The sequence below is a fragment of the Hippopotamus amphibius genome, chromosome 1, assembly GCF_030028045.1.
Source record: "Hippopotamus amphibius kiboko isolate mHipAmp2 chromosome 1, mHipAmp2.hap2, whole genome shotgun sequence".
Taxonomy (NCBI): domain Eukaryota; kingdom Metazoa; phylum Chordata; class Mammalia; order Artiodactyla; family Hippopotamidae; genus Hippopotamus; species Hippopotamus amphibius.
In genome coordinates, this window is record NC_080186.1 from 18,609,937 (window position 1) to 18,632,854 (window position 22,918).

A 22,918-nucleotide genomic window follows, 5' to 3' on the forward strand; every position below is an offset into this window, starting at 1 on the left:
AAACTTTAAATTACTTAATTAAGGCACACACATCAAGTAAAGCAAAGCTGGATCTCAGATTATAGCACCAAGCTTTAATTCTGTGTATTCCTGCCACATAGTAAGCTCAGCAACTTGTGCTGATTGAATGCAGAGTCAACGAATCATTTGGATGTGTAATTTTTTTTTTAAACGACAGCCATGACGATAATTATTTCTTGTAGGACATCTACGTTACCATTAATTTTAATTAGTGTGATTGAAAAATAGCAGGCTGTATAAATTGCCTGCCAGAGAGGAACGCTGTGCTCACTCGCCTGTATCTAATGTCCTTGACTAATTGCTAGATAAAAAACTCATATGATTCCAGATGAAAAGATGGCCAAGGGTTTGTTTCCCATGGACATCTTTAAATATTTTTATTATGAAAAAATTCCAAATATATACAAAAGTAGACAGCATGGTACCCATGTACCCATCACCCAGCTTCAAGAATCATCAATGTTTAGCTTTTTCATTTATTTCTCTTCCTCTTACTTTTTAATTTTTTTAGACTGGAGTATTTTCAAGCAAACCCAAAGGCTCATTTCTCCATAAGCATTTCTGTAATTGGAATGAAAAGGCTTTTGTATGGCCCCGTGTTTCTCTTTCTTTAGATCTGCTAGCACAGGAAGCAGTGATGTAAAAGTCAGCCCAGGGGCGCAAGGGTTTCTGGGAGGCCCAGGAGAGGAGGGGCACATTCCTCGCAGGCTCTGCAATTTGTTTTGCTCTCAACCCCAGGGCACTTCTTGGCTGAAACTCCGCCTGCCTCAGAATTGAAACTTTTCTCGCATGCTGAAAATAAACTATCTGGCTTCCTCTAGCTAGAGACATCTGGGAAGTGCTGCTTCTGAAACTATTTTTGGCATGAAAATGTCACCCAAGTTGCTTGAAGCGATTTGGAAGTTTTAAGGTATTGAAAGCATCTGATGAGCGGTGGCTGAGGCCGAGTGGGTAGAGGCTAATTATTACACAGGCCAGGCATTTCCCATCAGGGTTCCTGTTCCCCGTGCTCTTCCTGTTTATGGTTCTCAATGCTTTAGGCCAAGGATTGCACTCGGGGTTGGTATGTGAAAGGTGGGTGGGGGTGGGGGCCTCCGGTGTGATAAAGGGGGAGCCCACTGGCTGGCTGTCCTTCCTTCAGCACGCATGGCCTGCCTGGCTCCCAGGAAGTCCAGCATGCCCAGAGATCCACAGAGGGTTCCTGGAGAACGCTGGGACCACGTGTTTGCTGATGGGCTGCACCAGATAAGCAACAAAGTTCCTGACTTTCTGAGTCCCATGCAGGGTACCAGGGATCAGGCTGGACCAACTGAGATGCTTCCCAGGATGAGCCAGTAAAAGAATTGTAGCTACTGAAGAATAGGAGGGGTTCAGAAAGTGGGATGCTGGAAGTAGCCCAGGCCAAGGGCAGGAGCGGAGGCCATTGGGAACAGGTTGAGGAGAGGAGAATAAAGTTGGTGGTTGCTACAGAGTGTGAAAGAGGTGAAGCTGGGGAGCCTGGCTTCATTGGATGCCGGTGTGCCATCGCCACCTACCCTGGGCTCAGGAAATATGGGTGAAGATGGAGAAGCCCCCACGGGGAGGTGGTCGATTCATAACTCTGAGCTGCTTTGACTCACAATACTTCGGACACCAAATGTGTGGGGTTTTTCCAACAACAACCAGTTCTCCAAATCTCCAGACACCAACTGGGTGTCCTATGATGTAATTCAGTTCCGACACTAACGGCCCAGAGATAGAGTCAGATTTCACATGTTTAAGGGCTCAGTCCCGCAAGGCTGCCCATATGTCAGATACCAGTCACAAGTCATGAGTTGTCACCTGTACTTCTGACCAACTGGCTAAAAATCAAGGGTTCCCATGACTCCCTCCTCAGGGTGAATGATTTGCTGAAATGGCTCACAAAATTCAGGAAAACAATTTACTTACAGTTTATAAAGGATACAGATGAAAACCAGAGGAAGAGGTCCGCAGGGCAAGAAGTGGGGTGAGGTGTGGATGGAGCTCCCCCGCCCTAAGTGCACCACCCTCCCAGCACCTCAATGTGTCCACGAACCCAGAAGCCCTCCAAATCTTGTTGTTTAGCAATTTATAATGGAGGTTTCAATACTTAGGCATGATTCATTAAATCAATGGCCATTGGTGATTAAGTCAACCCCTAGTCTCTCTCCCCTCTCCAGAGGGAAGTGGAGGTGGCTGGTGGGCAGCAACTTCTAACCCTCTAGTCCTGCCTTGGTCTTTCTGGTGACCAGCTCCCATCCTGAAACTATCTAAGGGCCCCCAGTCACCAGTCATCTCATTAGCATACAAAAGATGCTCTTATCACCCTGGAGATCCCAAGGGTTTTAGGAGCTGTGTGTCCCAAACCAGGAACAAAGAACAGATACAAATTTTTAAAAAATGTTATCACAATATCCTTTAGCAAGGTCCTTTCTCCCACCTGAATGGTACTTGTTTCCTTGGGATTAAGTGGGAGGAGCTGAGACTGAGAACAATGAAAGGTCTCAGGGATGTCCATCCCCACCACCCCACCCTTGATCTGCCCTGTCCACAGTCCTCCTAGGTAGGACTCCAATGGAAAAACTGCCTGACTTCTGTGAGGTGGGAGCAGGGGAAAGAGAGCAAAGCATCCTCTCAAAGGGCAATGAGAATCCCAGTCTTCAGCAAGGCCGCTCCATGATGCAGGGCACTCCATCCAGGGAGACTGGACAAAGAGAAATTGCCCATATGCAGCACAGCAGGGACCAACTCCTGCTCCCATATTGGCCTGTCACCAAATCAAGAAGCTCGCAGCATCTCCAGCCCCATGATGCACTGCTTCTGAGCTTCTTCTTAGAGAGCAAAACCCACCCCCCACCAACAGGGGGCGCTCACACCATGCGCCATCATGGCCAACAGGCAGGATCGGTGCTTCTCAGGGAAGAACTCATGACAAATTGCTGTGAACCGTTCTCCCCTTTCAATGCCTCCCCCCGCCCCTTGGAGAAAATTTAACTCTTCTGGACAATGGGGCCAAGAAGCCACCTCTATTTACCCGCCTGCTCACTGATTTGCTCATTCATTACTTTGGCGATTCTCAAGGGTTTATTGAGAACTTAGGCAGAGTTCACCTCTGGCCTCCGGGCTACGTGTACTCCTCTGCATTGATCATGGGCAGTGTGGCAGAGCAGAACGTCCTCTGAACCAGGACCCAGGGACTCTTGCTCATGTCCGGACTCTGCCACGTCCCGCTTGGGTTCTCAGCTGTCACGTCTGTAAAAATGGGGCAGTGATGCTGTCCCATTTGATCTGATGAGCACTGAGACATGAGGATGATTCATAAACTTTTAAGTGCTGTGCCTACGTGATTTATTGTCATCATGATAATCTCTGCCTGCCTCCCTGTGTTGGAGTGACGATTGATTGTGTGAAGGAGAAGGGGAGGTGCTCTGTGTGAAGAGGAAGTACATTGATAAGCATCTCAGGCTGCTGTGGTTTTAAGGGTAAAGTGCACAGATACTGTGCTTCCTGATTTCTTTGAAATTTGCGACATTTTTCACTGACTCACGAAAGAAGACAAGTGTCTCCTCTACGATTCCAAGTATGAGACTGGGAAGGCGAGCGAGGATGGGACCTTTTTCTTCAACACATTATCAAAAGAAGAGAAAAGCAAAGGAGAATCAAATTCTGGGAAGCAATAAAAATCTTAGTGTCAGCTGAAAAGGCCCTCAAAAATAACCTTTCAGATTTCTTATTTCATAGATGGGAAACTGAGGCCTGGACAAAGGAAAAAAAAATGCCCAAGATCACACAGTGAGTGCTTGGCTTCAAGCCTGGGTGTGTTTGCCTACAAGACCTGCGTGATTCTCCATAAGTTTTCCCAGCCAGGACACCGCAGGACCCCTGCCCCCCACCCTCCTCACTGAACACCTGGCCTGACAGCACCTGTAGCCGCTGTAGGTAGAAGTTACCCATCATGCTAAGATGCGCGTGTAGATGGTAAATGTAGGAGTGATTCATTTTACCTTCAAATTCAGAAATCATTTCAGAAATCAGAGGTGCGTGTTATGTTTTGGTGTTGGGAGTATGGATGAGTTTTATTTTCTCCATCATTTTTAAGATTTTCCAAAATTTTACAACAAACATCTCTAACTTTATAAACCCCACCCCTCCCAATCTGCTTTTTAAAAAGAAGGAAACTGGAGTGTGGTGAAAGGCCCAGCTCTGTATTGAGGTCCACCAAGCAAGGCCAACCAGTATCTGTCCTGCCAGGCAGAGGCCCTGAGCTGGAAGTCCTGAAGGTCATCCAACTCTCCAGCCTGGCATCCGAGGCCACCTAGGCAGTGCCACCCCCACGCCTCACCATCCCCTGCTCCTGAAATCTCTTCCCGTGACCATCACCAAATCCAACTCATTTTTCAGGGCCCAACAACTAATTCTGCTAATTCCATGAAGGTGTTTTAAAGCTCACCTTCGACAGTTGGGATGAACACCTGTCTCCCTCCTCTGACCTACCAGTAGAACTTTATTTGCACCTGCTTTATAATCCTGACCATCTGACTTGTCCTGGAGTCATTTGCACTCAGGTCTGACTCTCCTCCTGGGCTAAGGTGTCCTCGAGGGTAGGACCTGCATATTGTGTATCTCTGTGCTCCCAAGGCCATCTGCAACCTGGCACACGCTAGACTTCAAATGAATGTTTGTTGAACTTAAGTGAACTGAAAATACAGTATCCTAAGAGAGGGGTATTGTGATACGTCCGTCTATGGCGGAGCGCATCAGCCTCAGCACTGCTGTCATTTAGGGTTGAATTGTCTGTGGTGGGGAGCTGTGATGTTTGGCAGCATCCCTGGCTTCTACCTACTAGACACCAGTGGACACCCCCAGGTGTAACACCCCAAAATTTGGACACTGCCAAATGTCTCCTGGGGAACAAAACTGCCTCCTGTTGAGAATCACTGGTGTATGGTTTCAAGGGGTTTTCAAAAACAATCCCTAGGAATAGAAACTCCCATTTGACAGATGAGGAAGGCAAGGCTCACAGAGAGTTTAGAGTTGAAACAGTTTGGCATGTAGGTCTCCCATTCCAAGTCCACTGCTGATCCCGTTTTCCTGGAGGCCTCCTGGGACCCCAGTGAGGTCTTTGCTTCTCCACTCTGGTGCGTCCACCCACCCCACTCTCATGTCCTGGGTTCCACCCTGTCCAATCCCCCCTGCCCTGCCCCGTGGCCCATGCCAGACTGTGATCCACTGGTTGACCCTCCTCGTCCTCGCAGACTAGACCTCAGGCTGTGCCTGATTCTGACTGTCACACCCTCAGCACCTTTTCCTCCTCCCCGTGCTTGAACACGCTGATGGTGACCTGGCCCGTCTCAGAGCCATACTTGTTCTTGACGAAGACACCGTAGCGCCCACTGTCCTCACTTTTGACCCTCTCGATGGTGATGGTGACCTCCGACCCCTTCACCTCCATGTGGTAGCGGTCAAGGAAGGTGACGGGCTGGTCATTTTTCAGCCAAGAGATTTCAGGGGCAGGATCTCCTGAGACGACGCAGGTCAGGCACAGGGTCTGTTTGAAAGGACAGGAAGGGAACGCTCAGTCTCACCCCCTTGGAATAACCCTTGGCATCACCTTCACGCTCCCAGGAAGCTCCCAGTACAAGTTGCTCCTTGTGATAAGTTCATTATGTGTGTTTTATCGTAACCCATAAAGTAATAAGAGTAAAGGGAGACATTTTACTATAACCTCACATCCTCCGCTCTCGACATTTCTACGGGAATACTTACTAGTTAGAATGTCAGGCCATTATTGCTTTAGCAATTATCTGCCCCAGAATGGCCTGGACTTTGCTTTATTGCTTTTTGTTGTATATTTTATTATGATTTTACCATGCAAATAAGCCTAGATTGCTTTAATATAAAGATTTAAGAATTGAGTTTGAAACTTCTCAACAGAGTAATTCTCTGTGGAGCACTCTAGTGTGAGGGGCAAATACTCTGGAGCTGGGCTACCTGGGTGTGAATCTCAGCTCTGCTCCTTTAAGCTGTGTGACCTTAGGTAAGTCCCTTAACCTCTCTGGGCCTCAGTTTCCTCGGCTATAAAGTGTGACTAGTAATAACACACTATTTCATGTGATTGCCTTGATGGTTAAATAATGGAATAGGACTTGGCACAAAGTAAGCAACATGCAAACATTAGCTATCATTTTTCTAGAATATTAGACTTGCGTAATTTCAGTCCTGAAAGGGCTTTTTAGGTAACATCCAGTTGAACTCCTATGGAAACTGAAATTTACAGAGAGAAGTCTGTGACACCCAGGGCCACTTGGAGAGATGGGGTAGAGCCGGGGTGAGCATGGGCCTGTCACCACCCTCCCCCACGGGCCTGACACCAGACTCAGTGCCTTTCCTTTATACTGCGTGTGACCAGTGAAGCGTGGTCACTCAGCCAGACTCTGGCGGATGCAGCCCCTTTGGCTCTGGAATCCGCAGGGCTTCGTTGTTTCATGGTCTTTGATGGATACCAGAGGGAACCCCGGGTGGGACTGCTGGCTGTGGGTTGGAGATAAGATCAGTACCTTATCTTCCATGATCGTGGCCACGTCCGGCAGGCCCCTCACCACTTTGGCACGATCTGGAAGGGAAAAACGAGACCTCCAGTGATAAATGTTTTCCTGCTCTCTGCTTCCGAGAAGCAGGTTCCACTGAGTTCAGGTTTATTTTGAAGTGATGCTTCTTATTTGCATCATTTTGGGTGGACAACTTGTATTATACTATTTCCTTGCCTTTATAAACAGAAGATGGGGACATAATGTGTTTCGGTCATTGACTTGAGGTAACTGTCATGACTGGTGGTACCTGGAGGTGATAGTCAGGTGCCCCTCCCATCGAGGACTGGGAGAGAAGGTGAACAAGATTGCTCTGAGCCTTAAACTGGCAAAATGCACACAACAGATGTGACGAACCAGCTCAGGGAGTGAATAGGAAGGAAGCTTGACTCTGGTCAAGGGAGGGGACCTGGTGGTCATGGCTGTTGGGCAGGAAGAGAATAGTTGTAAATCACTAAGCAGAAAGCCATGTCACAATTGAGGCTGTGGGAACGGACCCTAGACCACGATCAGGCAAGTGCAAAGAGCCTGAAGTGGCTGGAGTCTGTGCAACGGATGTAGGGGAGAAGGATGCTGAATCAGGGTTCGTGGGGAGGGGGAGGATGGCCCCAGAGAGGGACACTGTTGTAGGCAGGAATGTTCACCAGTCCCATCACGGCAGGCTGCAACGATCCACTTCCCTTGACTCGACTCTACAAGCCCCAGCAACCACAGATGGTGAGTTCAGGCCCCCTCTGTTAGGGTCCTGGAAGTGGCATCCTGTCCAGTGACTCAGCATTCCAGGATGGGGGTGGGGGGGCAAGTGATTAGACGGAGGTGTGATGGGCTGAGTAGGGTCTCCCGGCTGCGCTCCTCCCACCAAGGTGGCCGGCCCCTGCGAGGGCTCCTCACTGTCCTCAGACCCCAGATGGCCCCCTTACAAATGTCAGTTCTGAACGGCCTGCACTTCCTGCCAAGTGGGGACACTCAGGGACAAGATGTCATATAGGGCTAATCCCCCCTCCCACGCATGGCCCCACATGGTCAGTTCCCCTGCTCGTTGTCAGGCTGTCTGGGGCTGCTTTGCTCTGCTGCCAGGAGTCTTTCCCTCATGGCAAGTCCTACATTGACCTGCTGGGTCAGTGAGACCAGAAAGCCAGCTTCCTGGAACTGGGTGGTTTAGAACTGGCTGGGGGGACCTGGTGAAGCTCCAGCATATGGACCCAGTGGTCCCCCTGGGCAGCTCAGAGGCTGTGTCCTGGATTAGATGAGTTCCCTGACAGCCAGAACCAGCTTCAGCTTTAAAGTCATCCCCTCCCAGGCCTTGCTCGGAAAGACCAGGCCAGCTTTAGTCCTGTCTACTGCTGCCTTTGGAGTCCCACCAACATCAGCCATGTGCCTACTCGGCACCAGGCCCGTGCTGGGCGCATCCACACCCCTGGTCTCAGGTAGCCTCAGACTCCTTATCCACCTGTCTTCATGCTGCCACTGCCCAGGTCTCCAAGCAGCTCGTAACAGCCCAGAGCCACACAGACCCCATGGGGAACTGGGATTCCAACCACTTGCCAGGAGGCATGAGCTGCTGGGAAGCTGCCCCAAACGCAGAAATGGAAACAACAGAAATATGGCTGGACTTACTCTTCTCGATGATGGCCAAGGCTCTGAAAAACAGAAACGGGAAAATGGTTTGGGGTTTCATTTGTTAAAGGCCAGTCCTGCCCGGGTGTGTGTGTGGGGGGGGGTGATGGGGGAAAGGTGGAGCTGATCGGCCTCCCAGGAAGGGTCCTGTGCTCATGCACCCCAGGGGCCTTGATCACACTGGGAAACGTGGGGGAAACTTACTTCAGTCTCTGGTGCTCAGCCATGGCATCCTCAAAAGCTACGAGAAGGAAAAGGGGAGAAGGTGCGTCAGGGCATCTACCCCCAATCTCCACCCCCTCCCCCACCCCTCGCCTGCAACCCACAGGTACAGAGCTCAGTGCTGACTGTTCCTGCACTCTGCTCCAGCATTCTCTTGGGGCAGTGCTAGCATTGGGTAGGGAGATGGGAGAGCCCCCCATGGGTTTTCTAAACAGGTTTCACTGAGGACAGAAGGCGGAGAGCTCACCTTGCCCTGAGAGATCGGCTGAGAGCTGCCGGACCTCCTTCCCGGCCGCTATCTCTAGGGTGTATTTGCCCTTGTCTGAGTCTTTGGGGTCCACGATGTGGAGCCAGATCTCATCCAGGGTGGTGCCTGCCCTCAACCGATCACCACTCTCCAGGCGTTTCTCTCTGAACGTCAGGGCAAAGAAATGGTTAACATGGCTCAGACAGGCTGTCTCTCTGTCCAGCTACAGGCACCCCTGCCTCAAACTCCTCTCCTGGGGCTTTGTTCCCCAATATGTGGGCTAAAAGTAGTGACCATCCCTGAGATACTCAATAAATATCTATCCACTCATCCATTCATCATTCATTCATTCATCCATCAAACCTTGTGCCAGTGCTGAGTCTGTATTTGTGACACATCCCACAGGCTGGAACTTTGAGGAAACGGTGCTCCAGAGTCAGCGACCACCTCCCCCCACCCCATGTATGGGAGCCACTTCCTCACCCCATCCTTCTCATCTTAAAATCTCCCAGGATTTCTTCCCACAATCACTCTCCCCTAGCTCTTAGAAACTATATAAACTCCTTTCCTTCTTTACTTAAATTTCATTCCTAAAGACACCTGGCCCATGCCCCCAGTGTTTTGTTACAGAAGTGACATCTCTGGGCTTAGTTATGGGGCTCAGAAACTCTAGAGAAGGAGCTTCATTGTTCTGAAATTCACTTGGCCTTGGTCTCACTCACATGACACGTGTGATTGAGTCAGTCTAGCCTTCTCCATAGAATGGGTGTAGCAATGTCTGCTCCACAAGGCTGAAGTGTGCAAATAAGAAGCACTGGGAAAATCTACTCCCAAACCCTCTGGGGTCACTTAGCCCCTGGCTGAGTCTCTGATACCTGATCCTGCCTTTAACCCCTGGCCCTGTTCGTTGTCAGCACCCTAGGTCCCACTGCCTTCACCTCTTCCCTCAGCCTGGCTGCCTGAGGTTGCTAAGGCTGCAAAGACCCACAGGGACACCATGACCCACTTGACCATCTGGTTCTTTCTCATTCCTGTGGCCTCTTTTCCCCCAGTTCCCTGACGCTGCTCTAAGACAATGGTCCTTCTGTGGCCATGGATATTCTGGGAAAATGATCTTAGCACCAGGGTTCCCACCTTTCCTGGGAGCCTCCTTTCTGTGCCTCTAACAGCTGTTCACTGTCCCAGACTCCCTCTGTGGACAGCAGAACTGGTGGAAGACCCTGTCTCTGCTAAGTGCTTGGGACCAGGCTCTGGGGCAGGTGCTGGCCCCCTCCAGCCTGGCCAGGGCTCCAGGGCAAGGCCAACCTACTTGTGGAACCAGGTAGTTTTCATGTACTTCACGTTGAAGTACTTGACCCTGCTGAAGAGCCGGATCCCCTCCTCAGTCCCCTGGATTTTCAGCGGGGTCGCAGAGAGGGCTGGGGAGGCAGAGGAGAAGGGTGAGTCTTCCCCAAGGCCCTTTGGGCAGCACATTTCAGGGGCAGCGAGCTCGCCCCTGCTCTGGGGTGTGGTGGGGGAATGCAGTGTGGTGAGGAGGCAGGAACGTCTCCCCCAGTCTTTGAGGCTGGAAACTAAACCCACCCCCGGCAGCCAAGGATGGCTGGAGGTCCCCTGGAGGCCCTGTGGCATCAGGGCGGGGCTGGGCAAAGAAGGGGCTTGCTTACCACCAATCCTGCCCAGCTCAGTGAAGATGGCATCCAGGGCTGGAGGGAGACAGAGGGAATGGTCAGCTGATATAGGGCTCCCCTAGGGAGGCACCGGGTGGGGCCATCCTTGGAAAATGCTGGTGGAGCTTATAAGCAGCTCTCAGGACACAGGCTTAGGGGTGGGGAGGGGACCCAAGGGGCTCTGTGACTGATGGGGCAGGGGGGCAACACGGATGGAGCACGAATGGGCCAGCCTGACAGTTTTCCTGCAGGCTGAGCCAACCAGCCTGGGAAGGAGCCTGGGGCCTCCTGTGGGGCAGAGCAGAGAACCCAGGCTCTGGGTCTTGAAGCCTGGGCTCGCTGTGGGATAGTGCAGTGAACACAGGCAGCAGCGTCACACAGACCAGGCCCTGCTACTGACCAGCTGTGCAGCCATGCGCAGGTCACTTGACTCCCCCAGGCCTTGGCTGCCCCAAGTGACATGGGGATCGCAGACAGTCTCCCCTGCAGGTCACACTGCATCTCTTGGTTCAGTGCGAGGCCCTCCCGGCCCATCTCTGACGTTGGCGGCTCCTACCTTCACCTGTGAGGTCCAGGATGGTGTCGTCCTCCCCTCGATCGTCGGAAACCTCCGCTCTATAAATGCCCCTGTCCTCTTTGGACAGCTGGAAAGAAGGATGAGAGAAGGCAGTGTCGGCATGAGTTCCAGAAGGAGCAACGGACAGCAAATCAGGAGGCCTGGGCTCCAGGCCTGACCCTAACCCTCCTCCCTGGGCCACAGTTTACCCCCCTGCGATGGGTGATCTCTAAGCCTCCTTCCAGCTCCAGAGCCCTTTGATCCCAAGCTCAGGGCTTGTCTGGACCTGGAAGTGGGGCAGGGAAGGGGAATTGAGGGCAGAACCAGATGCCCTGCATGGGGATTCTCAGGCAGCTGCTCTGAACAGAGCAGAGCAAGCCCTCCTTGCAGAGTCAGGCTGAGCAGGGCCCACCTTCCACCAGAGCTGCCCTGCTTCCTGGGGGCCCTGGATGGAGGGACCCCTCTGCATCTCTCCGAAGGAAACGTGCATTCTTTTGCTCAGGACAAGGGGGTCCTCACTGGCACATGCCTGTCAACCCCAAGCAAAGCCTGGGTCAACACTCAGCAAAGCAAGAAATTGTGCTTTGAAAGCCAGGTCAGAGGTCAGCCTTGCCCTCTCATTACACAGCATCTCCTTCAGGGCCTGGAGTGGGGGCAATATCTGCCTTCCTGCCCCCTTAAAGGACCCCTTGCACCCAACCACCTCTATATAGTGTGCTTTGAGGCAGGATTTTAGGCAGAAGCGTCTTTTAACCTGAGGATCAAAGGGCTGAAAACACCAACAGTCCTCTCCTATATGCCCCCCTCCCCTCAGTAAAGGCTGCAAAGTCCCAGCCAAACCCCAGGGAGGGTGACTGGAGAGACTTCTGACCCCACTATCTAGCCTTGTATCTTGGTACTTGAACCCTCTGGGCCTCAGTTCACTCATCTGTAAAATGGTGGCATAATCCTTGCCCTGGCTACGTGCTGTAGTTGCTGTGAGGATGAAGGGAGAGAACTCTTCGGAAGCCAGAAAGTTCAGCACCAATAGGCCTGAGGATTATGACAAGACTCAGTAGCTATTAGACACCTCCTTGATGCCAAACCCTGTGCCAAGAATTTGCACTGTGGTGACAAAGGCCAACTTGGCATCGTCTTGGCCAGGATTTGGGAGAGGACCCTGAAATCATTATTTCCTTCCTAGTCAGCAAATCCGTGTTTCCCGCAGTTCTCCTTGGCACACAGTGAGGCCACAGAAATCAGTGGCAGGGCAGAAAAACACTGAATATTTCAGAATAAGCCTTGTGTTTCTGTCTTAACCAGGTCACACTCCTCCAAGGGCCATGGGGAGGACGTGGGTGGGAGAAGTGAGCTCCAGGCCCTCTTTGCTCTGCCCAGACCTGCCTCACACAGAGACAGTCTTCCTGTCCTGAATCTCAGGCTGCAGGGGCAGGAAGGAATGTCTGAGAGAGCATCTCTTCTGACCCGCTTGTGTAACAGATGAAAACTGAGGTCAGAGAGGGACAGTGACCAGCCCAAGGTCATGCGGACGGCAGGGCCAGGACTGGAATCCAAATTAAAAGGAAAAATCAGTATTACTGAGCCTGTCTTTATTTAAAATTTTGGTATTGTTTTCCCCCATGGTCTTTTTTTTTGGTATTAATTTTATTAAAAATATCACGTGAAATATTATTTATCTTGATTACTGAGCTTTTTAGTGTTCTCTTAAAGTTTGTGTGTGAGCTCAGTGCCTCACCTGCCTCATCCGGGTCCTGACTCTCTGCCCAGTGCTCCTGGCACTGCCTGGAGGCTGTGAGCCCTGAGGTCAGAGCTGCACTTACCTCTTTGATGCAGAGAAGCCCTGCTCCAGTCTGCGAGTCGTACTGACCATCCGGGAGCTCCTTCTTCTGGAAGAACCACTGGAAGCGGGTTTCTTTCTTGGTGTTGGTCACCTGAGGAAGGTGGGGAATGAGGAGATTCCTTCAGGCTTTCTCTTTTAAGTAAAGACTCAGTTCATCAGAACTTTCGATGAGGAAATTGAAATTTCCATACTCGTACCCTCCTCTATCTTGTAAAGGCCTGCTCACCACTTTCAGTTAAACAGTAAAATGAATTACTAGAGTGATCAGATAAGAGAAGAATGTCTCTCACTCTCAGGCGACCCCCTCAAGCCTTTGTTTGAAACCCTTTGCACATAGACTTGTTAAGTGACCATTAACTTCAACCTGCAACCAATATGAGAATGCAAGTTGCGACCTTAGTCCTGATAGGAATGGAATGTCCGGCTCCTACAAGTTCCTGTTAGGACCCCCTACCATGTGTGTAACCCATGACAACCCCCTCACTCTGTAACTGCCTATGACCTATAGAAATTTGTAGCCAATCAGTTTGTACCAATTATAGCTGTATGTTTTAACCTATATAAGGAGAAGACTCCCCTGAAATGGGGCCCAGAATTTTGGAGCGTTAGCTCGTCTGGGTCTGCCGGCTCAATAAACCTGAGTTCTCCAACTCTCCGAGTGTGGTGCTTGGTTTCTCGTGGGATCGGTTTTTCTGCAACACTTTTTTTATACAAACATGACCCCCCCACCGTCTCTCCCTCCTCCCCCCCACCCCATTCCCCCACCAAATCTCAGCCAACCCTTTCCTTACAGCTCTCCTCTGATGGCTTCTGGACTCTGGACTTTTGCTAATGCTATTCTCTCTGCTTCTTGATTCCTTTCCTACCCTTGTCAATACCTATGTCACCTCCTCCAGGAAGCCTTCCTTTATGCACCCCAGAGTGCCCTTTCACCATAAGCAATCAATTTCCTGCACATCTCCATCACAGCAGGAGGTATGCTGTTTTCCCATGATCCTGCTTTGGACTGTGGGATCCTAGAAGCCTAAGGAGACCAGTTCTTCATCCTTGTACGCCCAGTGCTTGCAGAATGTACAGCACAGAGCAGGTGCTTCAGTTTGCTAAACGGATATGCTTCTGGGAGTGCACCCTCCCCTACCCCACCCTCCCCCGTTTATCTGAAAGGCTGCAGGGTGCTGAGAAGGAGCACTGGCTTTGGAGTCAGACACACTCGGTTAAAACCTGGGTCTAGGCTCTGCCTCTTACCGTTCTGTCTTGAGCTACTTCCCCATCCTACAGTGGGGATCATAATGGCTCTCTCCCAGATGAGATAAAATAATGCTCTGAATCGCTGAGCACAGTGTCTGGCGAGGCTACTCACAGACACAGGGAGTCACATAGAGCCCTGCTTGCTCCCAGACCCCTGGCCCCCAGAACCCCTCCCAGAGGAGCTGGGAGATGTAGCTCAAGGCGGACCCAGAGCACACTAACTCACACTAACTCTGCTCCCTGGGTTTTTTTTTTTCCGGTTAAATGCAAAATCCCTGTGGCTACTTCCTCTACTCGGTCCGGATCAGATTAGCGCAGGATATGGAGTTTCCGGGAGTGGGGCAAGACAGCCCACGGGGCTTGGGGACAACCACAGGTCTGGCCCCACTGGGCCTGGGGGCAGGGCTTTGCCTTGCACGTCAGCAGCACTCGGCAGTCCTCCGTGACCTTCCACTGCAAAGGCTCCTCGAAATACGGACCTGTGAGGGCAGAGCAACACGCCCAGCGGTCTGAGTCCCAGGCTCGGCCCGGGCGCCATCTGGTGGCGAGACAGGGGAAGGCAGCTGGGGAGGGGCACCTAATGACCGCTGGCCCCTCGGATTCTGAGATTCTGCCCCCACCAGGGAGGGGACTGGGATGAGGCGAGGGAGGCACCCCGGGTGCAAAATTTAAGGAGGCGCTCACTCTCAGGGTTGGACAAGTGCTGTTTCGTTCTGGCATGGGGACAGCACTGGATGGAACGGCAGTGGCCCTCCCTCGGGGGCCCAGCAGGGCAGAGGGATCTATTAATCCGCTTGCCCAGCGGTTCTCCAGCGCTGCCCGCTGGCCTGGTGGCCGAGGTTTTTGAACTTCGCCCTAGCAGCTCTTACCCTGTTTTCTCTTCCAGTCTCTTCTCTTAGCATCTGCCTGCCTCAGAAGTTTGTCGAACTCTGTGAACACAGAGGGGAGAACTGGCGTGAACCAGGAGGAGCGCAGGTCCAGAGTGGGGCGTCAGGATGGACAGAGACCCGAGGGCTGAGAGCTGAGGCTGGGTGCATGCGGTGGGGCGGGGCGGGGCGGGGGAGGGGAAGGGCACGGCTGACCGTCATCCACCAGAGCCAGGGTGATCTGGTTCTTGGCTTTTCCGTCTTGGAGCTGAGCAGTATACGACCCTTTGTCATCCTCAGTCAAATTCTGGATGATAACTTCCACCAGGCCCTTCTCTCGGACAAAATTGATTTTGCGGTTCTGGGGAGAACAAAACCCGAGAGTCTTTTCTGCCCTTTTCCAACTCCAGGGAGTTTGTGTTGTGGGGCGCAAATCGGGGCGTAGTTGGACTTGGGGGTGATAATATGCAGAGTTAGAAGCCTTCAGAGACCGGGGAGAGGGCCCTGGGTACCCCTCTCCTGTGTGGAGACTGGGCTGTCTCCACACGCGGCCCTTGAGAACACACGGGGGCCTGGCAGACCCTGGAAAGAGTCTTGCGTGCTTGAATCAGCTGCAATTAACAATAATCCCCCAACCTCCTACTGCGCCATGTTTTTTGGTTATTTTCTACTTTTGCAATGTAATAGAAAAAAATCCCCCATAAAAGTGTAAAGGATAATACAAAAAAAGCCTGTGCACCTGCTACCCAGAATTAACACATTTACATTTTGTCACATTCTAACAGTTTTCAAATGTTTGATTTTCCACAATTAGGACCTTATTCCCTCTGGCTTTACTTGTATGCATGATTTGAGAGAACAGTCTAGTTTTATTTTATTTATCTATAGGGGCATCTGATGGTCTCAGCGTGGTGTACCAAGAGTCCAGACTTTGTTATACTTCCTCTACCATGAGCCAAGGTCATGCTTAATCTTTGCACAACTTTCAGACCTATTTTTTTTCAGATGCTCCTCCTGAGCCTAGGGCAACCAGCCCCATTGTACAGATGCAGCAACTGAGGCACAGAGAGGTGAAGAGACCTGCCCAAGGGCACACAACCTGCACGCAACCCACAGGAGATGAATATGAGTCTTCTGACATCTAGCCCTGAGCTCTCTCTCCTCTGTCAGAACCAGCTCCCCTCTTTATAACACATATTCAATGACGGCGACTTGGCCATCTGGAGGTGAAGTTCACAAATAAGATCATCTCATGATTGAATCGCTCATGAGATTGAAATTGGCATGTTTGTAAATAAAAACAGTTGAGTAGGGGCAACTCATATGGTTCAACTAATACAACTTATCTTCACATATGATTTTTTAAAAAGCAATGTAATACTACAACTAATAGAAAGGAAATAAATGTTTTTCAATATGCAGGTGCTCAGATACTCTCACTGGTGTTGCATGATTTACAATGAATTGGTTTGAACTTAAGTAAGAAAAGCAAAAAGATTAAAACTATCCTGTACAGGGAAGTTCCCGGTGGCATAGTGGTTAAGAGTCCAGGCTTTCACTGCCATAGCCCAGGTTCAATCCCTAGTTGGGGAACTGAGATCCCACAAGCCAAAAAGCAAACAAACAAAACTCTTCTGTACAAGAAGAACAGGAAAATGAATGAAAGAGCATAGGTAACGTGGCTACTAGAATAAAAAATTTCTATTCGGTGTATATTAACACTGGAAAAAAATTTTGTTTATATCTCAGAGTTAGGGTCTAGGCTTGGAAAATTATAAGCACGAATGTAGGTTTTTCATCTTACGAATATTTGGTGGGACACTCAAAAATTGTGGGCGGCATGGGAAATTCTTTGTGGGAGTGTCCCTTGCATTGGCAAAAGTGTCTAGCATCCCTGCCACCCGTCCCCCAGGTACTAAAATCCAGCTGCACCCACTCCTACCCCATCACTCTGACAGCCAAATCAGGTGGCCATTTCTGAAATGTCTGTGAAGGGGAGGTGCGGCCAGTGGACACCACTGCCTGCGAGGCCACCTCCTGGGCCAGGAACCTCACTTAGGGATTCTGAGCCCCCAGTTACCGGTGAGCTGAAGATTTCCTTCTCATTGAAGATTAGATGCAGCTCAGCGGCCGGAGACAGCTTTTCTACTTCCAGCCAAAGCCGCACCTCTCCTTGCTCGAGGATGTCAACGTTCCAGCCGGAGATCAGCTTGATCACTGGGAGGCAGAGGACAGGAAGGGGTGGGTAGGGAACACTTCTCCCTTCCCCACTCCTGACAGCCCCACCTTGAACACACTATGGGCATTTAATGTGCAAAGGGCTTCAGAGTCTGACGGAGACACAACTGGGGTGAGGGTCTGGGGTGCATTCAGTCACCCTGGATTGAATTCTTCTCAGGGAATTCATCCTCCTCCCACAGCTTTGAGACTGTGCTTTTCATCCTGGCTGGACACTGGATTTCCAAGGACTTTCAAAAACACCAGCAGGTCTGGCTGCAGCCCCAGAGGTTCTGATTTGTCTCAGGTGTGGCCTGGGCATCGGGGTTTTGGAAAGCCCCTGGGGTGATTCCAACATGCACCCAAGTTTGTGACCCCTGCCCCAGGGACTGCACACTACTCCTGGCCAGCAGAGGGAAACAGGAGTTTAGATGATCCAAAATCCAAGAAGAAGAAGAAGAAGAAGAAACCACCCACTCTGCCCTGCCTTTCACCCCATGTGCTCCCAGCTGGCCACTCCTTTCCCTTCTCAGACTGAGGACTCCCTGGGTCTCTGACCCTCCAGCCCCGTGGTGCTCCCATCCTCTGCCCCCCCAGGCTAGTTTCTGGCTCTTGGCTGACTCAGCTCTGCTCAGGACAGCGCGGTGTGCCCGGCGGGACTGCCTGAAGCTGGCGGCTTGGACTGCTTACCTGGGTTTCTGATCTCATGGCTCAACTTCTTCAGCTTGTTCAGCTCTGGGAAAGGGGGGAGTAAGGAAGAAACCAAAAAGAATGAGATACCGGGGTCAGTGGGGTCCGTGGGAGCCGTCCTAGCGTCCATACTGGGTGAAAGTCCCAGGAGGCTCAGCTTAGGGTCGCTTGGCTACTGAGGGGTTGATGATGACCACTGGGGGCCATGGCTCTGGGGCACTGAGGGGGCCGCAGGGGCTGCCGCAGGCCACCCTGGGATTGCTTATTCTCCTTGTCCTTCAAGGCCTGATCAAGGGACTTTCCTGGTGGTGCAGTGGTTAGGACTCCACACTCCCAATGCAGGGGGCCCGTGTTCCATCCCTGGTCAGGGAATTAGATCCCGTGTGCATGCTGCAACTAAGAGTTCACATGCCACAAGTAAGGAGCCCATGTGCCACAACTAAGGAGCCTGCCTGCCACAACTAAGACATGGCACAACCAAATAAATAAGTAAATAAATCAATTTTTTTTTTAAAAAGCCCTATCAAGTGCCACCTCCCCAGAGAAGCATCTACTGTGTGCCAGGCTCTGCGTGATCTCAGCAGTCCTCACACCAGGCTGTGGGGTGAACGTTATTATCTGCCACCCAAGCCCCCTTGTTAATCCACTGCGCCACGCTGCCCTAGTGTCTGAGGGTCTGCGCCACACCACCCCCCGCCAATGAACACTTCAGTCTACACTTGCCTAGGGCAGGTCGGCAGAGTGCGGTCTCACTGCTGACTGCTTCTTTGTGTTGGGTTTGTCTCTCCTGCTAAGCTGACCTACATGAGTGTCTGGCACACAGCAGGTGCTCAATAAATACACGTTGCATGAATGGACTGGCAGGGGCAGGCCTCATATCTCATTTCCCCTCATAAGCTCCAGAGCCCTTAGTATGATGAATCTAGACACATGGCAAACATCCAGTCTAGAAACAAAGCCATCCAGTGCTTTGGTGGATGGCTCTAGTTTGCATGAAATCACCTAAGTCTATCCGTATGACAACATTGTCTCACTTGGGGCAGCAGGGATTATAATCCCCTTTTACAGATGAGGAAACTGAGGCCCAGGAAACTGGGGTGTCATAAGTTGCCCAAGGTCAGGCAGCCAGGAAATTGTGGCACTGGAATTGGAATCGGGACCTGCCCGGCTTCTGCTTCTTAGCAAAATCAAAGGGCCTCCAGTGTAATCAGCAGGGAGGACAATGGGCTGTCCCAGTTGCTATGGAGACAGCAGAGGGTGAGTGTCAGGGATGACTGTTTAGGCCTGGCATCCCCTCTCTGGTTTGCCACAGTCCCCACTGCTCTCTATGGCCATCCTCATTCCTCAGACCACCTGCCATTTGCAGTTTATCATTCCACTTACACGGTTGTTTTTCTTAGGCTACGGAAGGAAGTGAAATAATTCACTGGCATCTTTGCTTTTATCAAAAGTAGAAAAAGGAAAGAGAGAAACAAGAAGAGTGTGAACTCCATCAGGCAGGGATTTCTGTGTGCTGAGTTCACTGATGTAATCCAATGCCTAGGACAGTCTCTGGCATATGGTAGGTGCTCAACAGATACTTATTCATTGGCTGGTTGACTGAATGGGTGGGTGAGGGCCTACTTCTCTGGAAATCTTGGCTTTACTCATTTTCGTTGTTTCTTGCTGGCCTCTGGGGTATTTGCGTCTGGGACTCTGGGTCTGGGTCTGCCTCTCTGGGGAGGTGGCAGTGGGACAGGGGCATCACCTTCCTCCGTCAGCGTGTGGCTTGCTGAGATATCTTCGTCAGCATCAGTGACCACCACCGAGTAGGTGCCCAAATCCTCCAGGCCGGGTTCTTTCAGGATGATCTTGGACCTGCAGAGACAGGAGAGCAGAGGCTGTGAGAGGGGCCTTGTGCCCTGGAGACCTGGGAGCTGGGGTGTCTCGGTCGGCTTTGGAAGCCTTGCATCCCAGCCCCAGACTCTGGCCATGCCAGCAAGCAGGGGCGGCTGCTTCCTGACACCTCCTTGGGGTTCTCTGCCCAGGGCAAGTCTGGCCTGCCACCCCTCAATGGCTCTCACTAGCCAGGCTCTCTGGAACAGTCTTCATACTGGCCACACCCCCCAGGTCTGCCTCTCCCCCCAGGGCACGAGTCATCAGCTTTGTCTCCTGCTGAACAGTCCGAGGCCAGAGCTACTGGGGGTGGAGGAGGGAGGCCTGGGGGCACTTGACATCCTAACTCCTCTTCTACCGATGAGGAAGCTGTGCGCAGAGAACTTGCAAGAGCAAGTCGCTGGTACCCAGGCTAGAAACCAAGTCCTGAGTATCTCCTTGGAGGCACCCACGCAGAGGCACACGTACTCCTTACAGAAAAAGGATCTCCAAGTGGATGTCCCCATTTCAGCCCCTCCAGTGCACCCTCCCTCACTTCTCCCCGAGGTGGCCGTCAGCATCCTTCATGAGAGACCAAGCAGCCCTCTCACGCTCATTATCCGGGGGTCCTGCCGGGTGGTCTTACCCAGGAGCTTCTGCCCACTCCTCCGCCAACATCTGGGGCCTGTGGACTGGTCGTGTTGCCCCTCCCCTTACTTACTTGTTAACTTCCTCCTCGACCTTGACCCTCTCTGGGTCCGGCGGGCCCTTGTAGTCCTTGGACCACTGAAACTCCGCGGAGTCAGGGGCCTCGGGGGCTTCGAAAGCCATGTAGATAAAGCCCTCGTCATCCACACCGACCTCGATCTCTCGGGCATCTGCGGGCAGGATCCAGTGGAGGGCACCGGACATTTAGAAATAATAAACCGGGTTAGGCTCCTCCCCGCTTGACCCCTCCAGTGGCTGCCATTTGCACTTGAATAAGATAATAAACCCCAGACTCCTTGCTGTGGCCTCCAGTGCCTTGCTCGATCAGGCTCCTTCTCAGTTCAAATGTCACCTCCTCCGAGAGGCCCTCCCTGACCACTCTGGTGAAAGTAATGCCCGCCCCACCCCGTCACCCTGTTTCATTTCCTTTACAGCACGTATCGCCTTTTCATCATTTACTTGTTTACTGTCCATTTGTCCTGCCCCTCTCCCCACTAGAGCAGGGACCTTGCTTTTTCATCACTGCTGTGTCCCCGGTACAGTGTGGGTGTCACCAAATACTTGCTGAATGAGTGAATAATTAAAAGAATGGAAAAAGAACACACTTTATAGTGAGGAGAGCTGAGTGATTCCGTTGTACACTACCTGCGTGACCTGGTCACTTAAATTCTCTGAGCTACAATAAAATCAGTTCTAAAGTGGGGACGATGACGGCTCCCTCAGGGGCTTGTTGGGAGGGCCAGACAGTGTAAGGACCCAGCGCAGCATCTGGTGTGTGTGGTAGGAGGGGACCTCGGCAGCTGTGACTGCAAGGCAGGCAAAGCCACCCGGCGTATCCGAAATGAAGCTGGTTATTCTTTTAAATATCCACGAAGAGGTGTATGAGTTTAGGAACGTGGCATATAAAGAATGGAAGGCCCTTCGCATAGAAGGAAACCATATGTTCCTATCTTGGGATTCCACAGAAATAAATGAGAGGGGGTGTTGGGAGAGAAACAGGCAGGAAGAAATGAGGGGCAGGAAGGTGGGGGCGGCGCGGGGCGGGCCCAGCAGGTCCTGTCTTTCTGCTGCAGATCTGCTCCCTCCTCCCTGCCCCTACCTGGCTTGTCCTCCAGGAGTACGGGGTCGGTGGGCATGGAAGGCTGCCCTGGGCCCGCTGAGTTCACAGCCTGTACCTGGAACATGTAGGTCTTCCCCGGCTGCAAGTCAGAAATCTGGGGGAAGGGAGGGGGCAAGAGTGAGCACCGAGGATGGCCAAGACCTGCCCTTCCCGCAGCTCTGGCCACGGGCTGCAGGGCACTGATCGTCCTGCTCCTCGTGGACCCCCAGGAGGGCCCGGCTGCCCTGAGGGTGGGGGGCAGGCTAGGGGCACAGTGCTCTCCCGAGTTCCAGCCTCAGGCGAGCCTCTCCACTGAGATTACCTCCCACGCCGGTGACACCTGGAACTCCACCTGCTGGGAGCCTAACTCATCCTCAGCCTCCTAACAAGAAAACCCTTTCTCTTCCTGCGCCCCTGGCCTCTCCTCCATCTGTCATCTCAGAAAGAAGGTTAGGGATCATCTTTGACATCTTTTTCTTGAGCTCTACTCATCCAAAGTTCCTATTTTATTTCGTTAATATTCTTGAACGTGGCCTCTCTGTGTCCCAGCCATGCCTGTGACCGCAGCTTTATTTCTTCTCACCCGGATGAGTCCAGCAGTTTCCTGACTTGTGCCTCTGCCTCTGGACCCTTCTTTCCAGTCGATCCTGCCCTCTGTCAATGTTTCCAAGATGCCAGTCTGAGTACGCTGAACTCTTTCAGTGGCCTTCAGGGTAAAGTTCAGATTTCGAGGCTGGGTACCTAAAGCCTTTCTCAGCCTTCTGTCCCCTCCTCTGCACGCCCTTCACGACCTGACTCTTCAGGGCCCTCCGTTCTTCACATTGCTTCATGCCTCCCTGCCTTCGCCCTTGCTGAGCCCTCTGCCTGGAACGCCCTCCCTTTCTCCTGGTCTGGCAACTCCAACTCACCCTTGGCCACTCAGCTTGGACAGTTGGGACGGGTCCAGGAGGGGTCTATTACCTTCCTCCTTGGAGCTCCCGGAATCCCTCGGACCCTCCTTGATTATATGACACATAGCATTGTAATTGCCTGTTCCCCAAGGACTGTGACTTCAGTTTTTTATGTCTAGGATTCAGTTCCAGAACTGGCACCAAGGAGATGTCCAGAAGTGTTGCGTGAATGACTGAGTGTGTGAATCCTGGCCAGACATCCACATGCAGAAATGGTGCCGAGTCACTGAGGCCCCCCTGCCCTGGGCCAGCCTGTGTGGGAAGCAGAGGGACCATCCATCTCTCATGGCTCCCATGGGCCAGCTGTCCAGTGCTGGCCAGCTGTACTTCAGGGAGCGGGGCCCCATGGGGGTAGAAACTGCTGCATCTCAGAGCATTCCACAGGCTGAAGCTTGCCCTCCTTCATTAGGTCTTAGAGAGCCTTAATATTACTGTTTCAAAATGAAATATTCTAATTTTTTTCCTTAGGAAAGAAATTCATGCCTGTTGGAGGAACTATTAAAGCAATAGAGAAGAATATAAAATGAAG

General features: G+C 51.8%; 1 protein-coding gene across 1 annotated transcript in view; it reads right to left on the reverse strand.

The window, feature by feature from the left end:
• Positions 1-4,065: 4,065 nt before the first annotated feature.
• Positions 4,066-22,918, reverse strand: part of MYOM3 (myomesin 3) — a 48,917-nt gene continuing 30,064 nt past the window's right edge. The window contains exons 21-37 of the mRNA XM_057700037.1: positions 21,440-21,554; positions 20,354-20,510; positions 19,526-19,635; positions 17,779-17,823; positions 16,952-17,088; positions 15,088-15,232; positions 14,875-14,934; positions 14,417-14,484; positions 12,738-12,848; positions 10,918-11,005; positions 10,359-10,397; positions 10,004-10,112; positions 8,695-8,858; positions 8,430-8,466; positions 8,226-8,248; positions 6,579-6,634; positions 4,066-5,569 (exon numbers count right to left, since the gene is read on the reverse strand). Of these exons, the coding sequence (XP_057556020.1) occupies positions 5,309-5,569; positions 6,579-6,634; positions 8,226-8,248; positions 8,430-8,466; positions 8,695-8,858; positions 10,004-10,112; positions 10,359-10,397; positions 10,918-11,005; positions 12,738-12,848; positions 14,417-14,484; positions 14,875-14,934; positions 15,088-15,232; positions 16,952-17,088; positions 17,779-17,823; positions 19,526-19,635; positions 20,354-20,510; positions 21,440-21,554 (1,725 nt within the window). The 3' untranslated portion in view covers positions 4,066-5,308. The remainder of the gene's footprint in view (positions 5,570-6,578; positions 6,635-8,225; positions 8,249-8,429; positions 8,467-8,694; positions 8,859-10,003; positions 10,113-10,358; positions 10,398-10,917; positions 11,006-12,737; positions 12,849-14,416; positions 14,485-14,874; positions 14,935-15,087; positions 15,233-16,951; positions 17,089-17,778; positions 17,824-19,525; positions 19,636-20,353; positions 20,511-21,439; positions 21,555-22,918) is intronic.